Source organism: Pseudorasbora parva, chromosome 13 (assembly GCF_024679245.1).
Source record: "Pseudorasbora parva isolate DD20220531a chromosome 13, ASM2467924v1, whole genome shotgun sequence".
Classification (NCBI taxonomy): Eukaryota; Metazoa; Chordata; class Actinopteri; order Cypriniformes; family Gobionidae; genus Pseudorasbora; species Pseudorasbora parva.
This window is the reverse complement of record NC_090184.1, coordinates 17,175,884-17,188,592: the sequence shown is the minus strand read 5'-3', so window position 1 is coordinate 17,188,592 and position 12,709 is coordinate 17,175,884. Positions and strand designations below refer to the sequence as shown.

General features: G+C 38.7%; 1 protein-coding gene across 1 annotated transcript in view; it reads right to left on the bottom strand.

The window, feature by feature from the left end:
* The window catches only part of slc15a4 (solute carrier family 15 member 4), a 100,877-nt gene that overhangs the window by 33,070 nt on the left and 55,098 nt on the right, over positions 1–12,709 (bottom strand). Inside the window, exon 8 of the mRNA XM_067413319.1 lies at positions 8,154–8,312. Coding sequence (XP_067269420.1) covers positions 8,154–8,312 — 159 coding nt within the window. The remainder of the gene's footprint in view (positions 1–8,153; positions 8,313–12,709) is intronic.

Genomic DNA, 12,709 nt, shown 5'->3' with positions numbered 1-12,709 from the left:
CTAGGAGGTTCTGGGTTTGAATCTGCCATCATACATGCTTTAGTTTTCCTCATTGACCAAATGTGTTTATCAGTGAATGTATATCAAGAGCAGGAACATGTTTGTGAGCATTTTGTTTTGTGATTTCACAGAGAGTCTCCGCATCGGGAGTGAAGCGACTGTGCACAAGACGCCTCAGAGCAGCTGAGCACGCTCAGCACTTTATCACTGAGCAGCAATGAAAATTCAGGATGAGTAACACCTCAAAAGCAACACATTTCTGCTCTGTATCGCCTCTTATTTAACACAAACAAACAAAAGTAATCCTAAGCTAGTCAACTAGAGTTAATTGTTAATTAAATGTTATTTATTTATTATTATTTTCAAAGAGTCACGTTTTTCAATTCATATCTGATTTATTTCAATATATGAATGAGGCATAAAACCAAACTGAGAATATCAGAAATTCCATCCACTTTTTTTCTTGTTTACACATGTTCATAGGTCATATATGATTTGTGCCACATGGGAGGGGAAAAAAGAAAAGAAAATCACTACTGGGTCACTTGAACCATGCAGTGTGAATGTAGTGGGTTGCTGGGGCCAATGTGGTGTTTTGGCTAGATGCTTAGCAACAGACATAGAACCACGTTCCTCATTTTCACTTTAGACTGCCATAGAAACACTGTGTTGTATTAACAGTAGTATCAGAATTTTAAGGGGAACATTTCTGAAAAGGTGACAGAAAACACATCAATTGGATTGATTATTATTACCTTTATAGTCCGCAAAGCCCATTCACAAAAAAATTATATAAAACGAGAATGCACAATACTAGAGCTTTAATGTAACAGGTCATGTGCTGCATTCATCTATTCAATGACATACAAGCCATTTTAGGGTTTAGGAATGCACATCCAGTATGAGCAGTGTGAAACTTGAAACAAGATAACCCAGGATTTAGTGCAGGGGTGGCTACGTATGGCAGTTGCCATACCCTGGCATTCAGGCAAGAAGGGGAAATAAACAGCTCATTATGCTGCTCATTACATATGTTGCAGCTTTGAAAAGCAAATTTAAATGCCATATCCTAACCAGACGCAATGTCAAAAGGTTTGTAGCAGCAACCCAGACTCGACCTGAAATCAATAAATTAAAAATCACAGCCACTCAGAAGTTCTCTAACCGCATTCACAACGGAATGGATAAGTACGATATCAGAATCCTATTAATCTTGCACCATTTTAGCATGATAATAATACATAGTGAGTGACAGAGGCAATTGTTTTATCATAGAATACACTTGGTTGTTCACTTTGAGTTGACAGTTTTATAATATTATATTATTATATATATATACAGATCTATATATATATATATATATGGACTGGCCGTGGGCAGTATATATATATATATATATATATATATATATATATATATATATATATATATATATATATATATATATATATAGGAAATTACACGTATGGACTGGCCGTGGGCAGTACTACATACGGGAGTCCCAGGGGTGGCCCCAGCCCTGTTGGGCAGCAGAGACGGCAGTCACCGAGACGGCAGAGTGGGCTCTCCTAAGGGAAAGACACAGGCTCGCCGTACCGTGGAGAATACACATATGGGACTGTCGTGGGGGTCACTATATATGGAACCCAGCCTAACACAAGTTCCACACTCAGTACGAGTGTTAGACCTGGTGTCAGATGCACCGCCACGTCTGACTGCCGCGGGTTGCGGAGGACTCGACAGGGTTCACCATTCTGGGGAACTCGGCATATAAGCGCACGTATCCGTTCCATGAGGAAGGGAGTGGCGCAGCAAGCCGACATTTGAACAGGCACTTCGTGTGCTACCAACTATGAGAAGTGAGTACACGGGAAGATACTGGTTCTACACGTAGGCTATAAAATCTAGCGAACATGTTGGGTGTTGCCCAGCCCACAGCTCTACAAATATCTGTCAGCGAGGCGCCACGAGCCAGCGCCCAGGAAGAGGCTACACCCCTGGTGGACTGGGCTCTAATCTCGAGCGGGCAGGGCACGTCTTGGGACTCATAAGCCAAGAAAATGGCATCCACTATCCAGTGGGCCATCCTCTGCATAGAGACAGCCTTTCCCTTCTGCTGTCCTCCGTAACAGACGAAGAGCTGCTCTGAGGTCCTAAAGCTTTGCGTTCTGTCCACATCCGTCCGAAGTGCTCGGACAGGACAGAGAAAAGCCAGGGCTGGGTCTGCCTCCTCCAAAGGCAGCGCTTGCAGGTTCACCACCTGGTCCCGGAAGGGAGTTGTGGGAACCTTGGGCACGTATCCAGGCCGGGGTCTCAGGATTACGTGCGAGTAGTCCGGCCCAAATTCCAGGCGCGATTCGTCGACCAAAAATGGCTGCAGGTCCCCTACCCTCTTGATAGAGGCCAATGCAGTCAGGAGTACTGTCTTTAGAGACAGAATTTTTAACTCCACTGACTGCAAAGGCTCAAAGGGAGGTCTCTGAAGTGTACTGAGCACCAGAGACAGGTCCCAAGAAGGTAAAGAGGGGGGGCAAGGCGGATTTAATCTCCTCGCGCCCCTCAGGAACCTGACGATCAGGTCGTGCTTCCCCAAATGCTAACCTTCTACAAGTTCGTGATGGCCAGCGATTGCGGCCACATACACCTTGGGGTTGGAGGTAGACAGTACCTGTGCGGCCCCGAAGCGATCCTAAGTCAGCTGGACCACCTGGGGATGGAGTCTCTACTCTCCCGGAAGCACAGTCTGCCGTGGGGGCTCATCGGCCGCACGATTGAGCCAGCCCGGAATGTGAGTGGCACGAAGTGACCTCAGAGACTTCAGACTCCATAACAGGAGGTGGCGGGCGAGTTGCAACATGCGACGGGAGCGTAGACCACCCTGTTTGTTGATGTACGCTTCAACCGCAGTGCTGTCCGTACGGACCAGAACGTGCTTGCCCTGGAGCGGCGTCTTGACGCGGCTCAGGGTAAGACGAACTGCTAACAACTCTAGGCAACTCCTAATGTGATTATTTGGGAATAGTCGTTATTGTGTGGCCAGAAGGACTCATGCCATACCCTAGGGCTTTTGTGAAAAGCCACCAGTGATTGACTTTACCCCGGGTTTAGAATCACTCAGGGTTAGCTATTTTTAAGTGATATCCTGATCCCATATAGCTTAACTCTCAACTATCAATATAAGTGTCTGAAAAGAGAATAATTAAAATCAGTCTGCCATATGCAGTAATTGCTATTTAAGCCTGTGTGGTGCAGGTTTGAGTCTGGCTGCATCATATCCCAGTCATGTTCATTCTACTATTTTTGCTGCCATCTAATATCTACTATTCTATGTCTATGTTCTATTCTATGTACCATCAATAAAAGTGACAAAAAGGAAAATAATACCAATGGGTTAAAATAATTCATATTAAAGGTCCCATATGGATTTGTTTCCTGAGATGTACTTGTATTGTTAGTAGGATTTTTACATCATAAAATGTCATAATTTAGAAATAAAAATAAATGAAAAGAAATCGGTTTTAAGGGGCGTGTCTTCAGAGTAAACGAAGACTTCCCCCAGAGTAAACCCACTGCTTTGATTGGCTGAAATCTTTTCATTTGAAATACTAATTTTACTAACTTTATTACGTATTTTTACTATCACAGTTGTCGAGATTAACGAATCGTGAAAGTGTTGATTATATAAATTTTTGATCTTTTCCCATCACATTAAAGGCTGCAGTGACGAGCATTGAGCAAATGACAGACAGTGTGCTTATCGCGTGAATGCAGTGATTTCGTCATTGTAACAATATTTCTTTTCACAAAATGCTTTCACCACAACTAACAGCAAACACAAGTCACGACAACAGTATGAACACAGTAAGAGCTTTGTTGTGCAGCATAACGCCGTCATTTATTATAATGGGAGTTTGGGAAAGTGCGCAGATATACTAACGATGTGTGATTGACAGCTCCGAACATTATAAAGAGGCTGTTCTTTTATCGCTCTCTGTAGTTTAATCACAATTTAAATAACAGCTATGAAGAGAAACAGTGTGAAGTTGATCGTTAAGCCACTGGCTTGATGCACTGATGCATAAACAGTATTAAACGATTTAGAAAGAAAATCTGTGTGAACTTGAATAATTAGCTACACATCAGAAATCACTGATCACAGATCAGGCATTAATGAACACTGTTACTTAAATGTCTGTGTCGGTGCTGTTGAATCCATATTGTTAAAGTCTGTTTGTAAAGCCCATGCTGACACTGGGACTGAATTACATAAAATATACAAAAATAAACAAAAATAAACTGAATCCATTTTCTCTGACATTGTGATCCTTCGGCAGCTTAGGGACAACATCAAAATCTTGTAAACAACAAGGCTACTTTAGATCCACTCGCTTCTCATCGAATGACAGAAGCTCATTTTCTCATGGGCAGGCCAAATTCAGAGAAAGAGGAGGTAACCTTTCACTGTACGAAACATAGGGAAGATTCCAGATTGGCCCATCTAAGTTTTCATTTTCTCAAAGGCAGAGCAAGATGCCCAGGGCTTGGTTTATGCCACTAGAGGACCATAGGCTGACTAGGGGAACTCATATTAATGTTTAAAAAAAACTCATACAGTGACATTTACATGGGACCTTTAAAGCATGTGCTGCTCTGGACATTGTAGGTTAGAAACTGTCATTTACGATTATGCTGCTTCCATATAATTTCCTGTCCTATCTCTGGTTTCTACAATCACCAAAAGTGGCAAAAAGGTCTGTGCTGCTCAAATGGACATTGCTGTTTCAAGTCAGACTGGAAAGAACAGAATAAATTCCGAAGGAAAACATCTTTTCATAACATCCTTTTCTCTACTCTCTACTCACTAAAAAATGGAAAAATAAATGTGTTATATAGGCTACGTTCTTACTGTCAGTTTTTGGGATTGACAACCGTATTTACTTACAGGTGTGAGTCTCGAAATGTCCCGTTCAAACAGCAACTTACAGTAGCATCTCGAATACTGTCTGTAAATGGGCAACAGGTGTCAATCCTGTATTCTCTTACAAGCAGCCATAGAGACAGTGGCCAAAGTAATATCAAAGATTGCAATGCCCATAAAACTGAAAAATCGTATCACTTTTGATACGACAAGAGAACAATCGAGCCACGTGTTCATCCCTCAAATCTTTATTAACTGATAGCTTTTATATCTGGGTGGAGAGCAGAACATTTTAGTTGCATGCGCAACAAAAACTGACGGGCGCCGTTGCTGCAAGTTACCGAAAGCAAAAGCACAGTAGACACGAGCTTATGGAGTGCAGAGCATCTCTCTCACAATGTATGAACTAGTTGTTCAGTCCGGTTCTGAGTGTTTTCCAAGAATGCGTGTCCTTAGAGTTTACAGATGTATGTTCAGTTATAGAATGTGGTTGTCATTACCGTAAATAACTGAATTGTGTGTGAATTAAAGGAATAGTTCACCGAAAAAGGAAAATTATCCCATTATTTACTCACCCTCAAGCCATCCTAGGTGTATATGACATTCTTCTTTCAGACGAATATAATTATATAAAAAATGTATATAACAAAAAATAATGGCCCTTTCAAGAATTATAATGGCAGTGAATGGCAGCCCAACATTTAAAGCCCAAAAAGTGCATCCATCGATTATAAAAGTGCTCCACACTGCTCTTCTGAAGCAAATCGATGGGTTTATGTAAAAAATAAAAAAAAAGTTGAATACAGAAGAAGGTCTGCCAGAAGCTAGATATTTTACTTTATAAAATGTTAAATATGGATATTTTTCTTACACAAACTCATCAGTTCACTTTAGATGGTCTTTATTCATTTCCTGAAGCCATGTTGATTACTTTTAAAATGGAAGAAGAGCCAGGACATTTTTTTAAATATATAACTCTGATTGTATTCATCTGAAAGAAGAATGTCATATCCACCTAGGATGGCTTGAGGGTGGGGTAATGTGGGTGAACTATCCCTTTAAGGACTCAAATACAGAATTGACAACTGTATTCTGCTGCTGTGTGAATGTGGCCATGAGGTGCATCATGTCGTAATGTATAGAGCACTCACATCCTTGTGAATTTGTACACTGGGAATTTTCTGAGAGCTCCGCTGTACCCCCTGACCGATGCAGATTCATTTGGCCATTGATAGTGTCACTGGTGAAATGCATGATTCCCAGCTCAAAGAAGTTTCATGTGCTATCATCGCGAAATTACGGTAATTACAACATTACGTGAATGCAGCAAGTGGCACTCGTATGGACATTGCAGGTTTGAGTCTGACTGTCCTTTCAGTCAATTCTGATTATTCAACTTGTCATCATTTCATGTCCTCTCTCTAAAGATACAAGAAAGAAAACGGAAAAAAAATAGCAATGTGTCAATTCATATTAAGGCCCACTCTAATATCCCGGTGATGCTTGCCAAACAAAAAGAGCGAAGAGGGACAGAGTGAAAGTACACGCACTCTCACTGCTGCCATTAGCAGAAATGCATCACACCTGTCTGGGTGTGCTGTATTAATGGCAGCTGAAGTAGTTTGTGGGTAAATTGTTCATTTGCCTCCAATACACAAAATGGGTGGGAGTACATCTGGACCATTGAACTGCCATTGCAATGGAAATCACATCCATCTACTGTCTCCTTTGTGCTATTCATCGTCCTCGATGTGACAGATTTACAAACCGAATCTGGTGTAAGCCTGACATGACCATCAATTTGCATGCACATTCATAATACCCGACCTGGCACTCAGGCATGGCTCTTCTTTCTCCACTTCAAGAGTTTACTTTACTCGAATGTGCCAAGACAACAGAAAACTGCATGTGACATGCAACACGTGTAACATTAACGTGACACATTTATGAGCGAAACAGACCAATGTAGGACATGACTTGATTTACTTCATCTGGATTTGATTGGATGCTGAAAAGTGGGAGGGGGTGAAACAATATTTCTTTTTCACCTTTCGGAGGTACTACTTTATTGCATTTTGATGAAAGATTATGAAAACTATTTTTCTACAAAATAACGTGTTGGCGATTAATGCACAGCAAGACTAGGAACATTCATAAAAAGATCATGGGTTCATTATGATTTCATCTCCATGCATGATAAAGTTTCCGAATCTAAACCCAATTTGAAGATGCAAACCAGTCCAATACAGAGAAATCTTGAGGTAGCATTTGTGGCAGGCACTATTTTCAGTTAATAATGTATATGTCACTATATATCGCAATAACTGCTGTGTGAACTAGTTTAAGATGTCCTCCTAACAGATGGAAGCAGAAATAAACCTGATACTCTGTATGTCTGATTGTTCTACACATAGTGTGCATCATCAATCATTCGAAAGACCAATGAAATACTACGTTTTTTATTGGGCAGGATACACAATTAAACAAATTCACACATAAAAAAGTGGCCGATCATCACCTCTTGGGTTTAGTTGACTACTAATGACTATGCGCAAGCCTTTGTACGTGGTCACGCACTCATAAAACACACACCATCCATCAAGCACATGTGCTCGCCTCGTCACTTCATCTCTGACACAACCGTGAGCTGAAAGGTATGACCTCTCTTCCCCTTGGCATAATTACAATAAATCTCATTTACACAGAATGCTGATCAGGGACCATCTCTCATCATCGATTTCATTCATCAAGATGGAACATAAAAGTCATTGATTTTCAGGATATTTTACATCAATCAGCTTACAAATGATGATTGCATCAAAACTGTGTTTCTTTAAAAGCCAAGCTGCTGAAATAGGACTTTATATAGACTTTAATTGTGTTTACACTGAGCTAAATATATCTTCTATACCCCCTGACCATTTCACAAACCCTTCTGCATTTAACATTTTCATTAATCATAATTAAGTGTGCTTATCAAGCCCTGTTCCTCACTGGTCTCCACAATGTAGCTAATTTTAGGTTTTACGATCATTATAGGAACATTTGGTCCTCTCAATACAGGCAAAGCCTGCCCCTTACACAAAGGTTCGCATTTATATGCAAACACTCATTCCAACAGACACGCTATTCAAAAGATAGGCAAGCTACATCTGTTTCATCCATAACCCCTTATATTCTGCAGTGCTATTCATGTATCTTGTTCTACATTCTGACACACTCACACGAGTCTTACCGAAGTCTTTATGCGAGGACATCCAGCCGATGGCTTTGAGGGAGACGATAGCAAGAAGTCCAGATCCCACAAATGAGCCGATGCCAGAGAAGAAGAAGAACAGGCCCATTATAGCGCTCTGCATGGAGCGCGGGGCTGCAGAGTAGGCGAACTCCAGACCTACAAACACAAGCAGATGCAGAAATCAGTAATGGAATTCTAAAGTTTGCTTCGAATGCATGATAAGAACACAGGGGAATTCACTAAGGATTAATAGTTTATTCGCATACACTCATACACCTGCAGCCAAACAGTTCCGACTTCCAAGACGTGATCTATAATGAGCCTTATTTGGATAGACAGGAGGAGTGTTGACATTAAATTAGGCTGCATTAGGTTGCAATGTATGTTACATATATAGCAGATCTACAAAGTTGAAGATGGGGATGGTGGGAGGGTTTCAGAGGAAATCTGAAAGCACACTGCAAAGTGCTGAATGCTGAATGCTAATTAACTATTTAATTGTTTCGCTGCCAGCTTATTGGCTGCAGATTTTTAAAATTAATTTAAACGTATATTGTAAAGAATTTTTAAATACGTCTATTTATTTGTCAGTGTATGATTTATTTCTGTTTACTTTTAAATTAATAAATTGATAATTTATTTTAAGTGGCATCCACTGATCTATACAGAGAACTGGATTTCTCAGGATAAAAAGTGCCACCGCTCCGCTATATTGGTATTGCCTAGTACCGTGAGCTCACACGTTCTATTGAACTAAAAGGAAATTATATGATTTTACTAAGAAAACTGCCTAACGAGAGACCAAGTCTCCCTGTACATTCTTACAAAGCAAATGTTTTGTTTAAATTCAGGAATTTCCCCTGCTTATTAAAAGTTACATTCATATTCATTGCAGCAGTGAACATCAGCTTGGTGGAACTATAGCTTCATCTATAAACTATAGCTTTTTGAACATCAACTATAGCTTGGCGGAAGGACGAGACACTTCAGCGTATGTATTACTAATGTCAAAGTGCGCATTCTGAAACTAGGATAAAGATTTATGCCTTGTAATCTGAAATCGACTTGTACAGTTGTGTACAGTCGTGCTGTATTATATTTTTATTTAAGGTATCAACAGCATACATTTCAAAGCAGTTAATTATTTAAATAATGGTTAAATTAATAATTATTTTAACAACATATAGCCTAAATAACACTTTACTTATATGGAAACAATAATTCTAGCAAAATGCCATAGAATTTTTACTCTCTTTAAGAGTGGGAAATAGATTGCTCAATCAGGAAATAAAATACATGCATTTTGGAGGTATCACACACCCCTAACATGACAGTAGTGCAGTAACAGAGCTTACTCACTTATCCCGGCGTCCAGAGATGAAATATGGATTTGTCTTTCATTTTTATTATAAAATATTCATTTTATGTTTCCTTTTAATGAAACTAAAGAATCAAGACAAAAATTGTCTATACTACTGTCTGTGCCTCTCACTGAGAGAAAGCATATGTTATCAGTATGTTTTGGGAAACTTTCTGGTCAGAACTGGAGCTTAATCAACTCCAACCTTGGGGAAAATGTGTATCTGTGTGTGTGCACAGTATTCTGTGTTACATCTAAGTATTGGGTTTAAGATGGGTGGACTTGTTGTTCTTGACAAGCTGGCGCCTGCTCCAGATCACTATGTGACTATATCCGGGGAGAAAGTGTCAACAAGTGATCTATGGACACATGCATCTGATTTACTAACAATGTGTGGAAATTAACCATGACTGTCCATTTTCTCTAAGCCAATTGGAATCATCCACCTTGCAGTAATGACGTGGATAGATCTTGAAAACACTATAACTGTTGGGACAATTGTATGTACGATAGAGGGGTAGAGAGGAACTTTAAACCTGAAACTTGAAGCTGGCTTCTGCTGATGAAACTGCAAACTATTCTTCAGTAAATATTTCTTTAATTAATTGCATTTCTAACTCTTGGTCTTATTTATTCACTACTGGTCTTGGATCACAAACTGTTAGCCCCAACAATACTGACAACTGCAGACTGGAAAAAAACCCACAAGAGCTGCAGTTTTGGAAATGCTCTGACCCAGTTGTCCAGCCATCACAATTTGGCCCTTGTCAAACTCGGTCAAATCCTTACTCTTGCCCATTTTTCCTGCTTCTAACACATCAACTTTGAGGACAAAATGTTCACATGCTATCTTATATATATCCCACCCACTAACAGGTGCCGTGATGAAGAGATAATCAGTGCTATTCACTTCACCTGTATATATATATATATATATATATATATATATATATATATATATATATATATATAATGTTAGGCTTGATTGTTGTGTATCTAATTCTATAAAACTAATCCAAAACTGATAAGGAATTTTACAGGGTATATACATCAATCCTTAAGTTAAATTTACTACTTTTTAATACCTTTTTTACTACCTTCAGAATATTTTTTAAAAACATCACAACACTGAATTGCAAGTGTTAATCAGCGACCTTTCTATTATTTACACAGATTTTGACATATATAACATACAAAAAAGAATAGATTTAGAATTGACACCAGGAGGAAATCTTCTATAAGTTATCATTCAGACACAGTAAAATAGATCTCAACATTCACAAAGGTTGGTTAAGGAGAAGCATTAATGCATACACATTTGATTTCATTTAATAATTGGTAATTCAGCAATTAAATTATTTAGTTGCTGAATTGTTGTATTCAGCAATTAAATAATATTTATTATTTATTTTTGTTCCAACAACAAAACCTGAGCCAAATATTACATTTCTATAACTGTGATAAGTTGTTGAATTTAACAAAATACTAAAAACTAGCGCTGTCAATCGATTCAAAACTTTGACTAGATTAAATCACACATTTATTCTGTGATTAATCGCAATAAAAAAGAAATTTTTTGTACGTTTTTAATATATTTTTTAATATAATAATTTCACAGTTAATCAAATTAATGTAGAAACAACATAAAGACAGTATATTTTAAATACTTGTTTAAATGTCATCTTTTTATGAATGAAGGACAGTAGGCTATTACTGATAGGCCTATTAATTAGCTACTGATTTTTATTTTATTTTTACATTTATTATTAGGCTTTAAAAATATAACAGTTTTTAATTTAAGTAAACTTAAAACAATGCTAACATAAACCCATAATAAATCCTGTCTTAACAGTTAGGAAATATACAGAAATGTAATAAAATTATCAAAGTTATATGCAGTCTGCACTGCATAAACTATAAATTAAATAGTTAATCCTTATTAAAGCTACAAAGGTTATTTAGTCAAGAGCAGCGAGTCATTTTCTCTGTTCCCTTTGTTCTTTAACTTACTGACAGGAAGCTTTATTGGCTGCTGTCCCTTTAAGAGCAGACCGCCACGCGGATCTCACTGTTTACTGTCTATGGATCGCGCCTCATTCTCTCACAACTCTTTTTGTTCATTTTAGACTTTATATACATCATTTAAGATTGCTCTTACAAGGATAGTCGTTGAAGATATGCCTTGAAGCAAGTCTAAAATAAAACGTAAGCCAGCCACTTCTGTTGAGCGCGCAGTGCTCTGACTTGATGCCGAACGAGCGCTGAATATGACGTCAGCATCAAACACACGTTGAGAGAGACGGAGATGAAAGATCTTTGATGATATGCTGCTAAAGCCCATATTTAAACGAACTAACGCGAACGCAGATAGAATTTCAATCAGAATAGGACACCTGATAGTCTGAAAAAATAATACCTAATTCGGAAAAAAATAATACCTCTGAGACCACATTTAACACTTTTAATGGCCTTAAATTTGACAATTTTGATTTATCACTTTTTAATACTTTTTAAAACCCCGCGGACACCCTGTTTTAAGTCAATGTTTTAGCTGTAAATCTATGATGCCCTCTGTCGGTAAGCAATGGTAAGATGGCCGCCTTAAATACTTCCGGTGGCGTCACCGCCTGATGGCAGTTTAGAACACAATTAGCAATCCAGTCATTTATATAGAGCAGTGGTGGCATCCCTACATCATTAACATCAACCTACAAATCAGACAAGAAAACCTTTTTAGAGGTATCCGCCAAAAAATTGGATTTAAAAAAAAAAAAATTGCTAAAAATATGTCTGGAGGTTAGTGTGTGTCCATATATCTGTTGCACTCATGAAGGTCTGGCAGCAGAATGACTCAGAAACACCTACTCAACTGCCAAAATCAGCACACATCCCTAAATATTTACTGAAAGAGAGAAAGAAAGAGAGATATAAATGGTATTGGTAGTATATGGAGGATGCTGAGTGGTGGAAAGAAAAGATGAAGTAGTTCAGAAAAGTCAGAGGATGTAGAAAGGACATAGAGAGAAGGAGAGAGAAAAAGAAGTGAAAGGGAAGAACAAATCTCTTTTTAACCCTGAGTGGTGGCTGCCTGCTGGCTGACATTGATAATTTCATGGCGCCTCAAACTTGTCATTTTTAAAATTATGGCTTGTGGGCACAACTGTCAGACTCGTTTACTGAGCCTGGTTAGGCC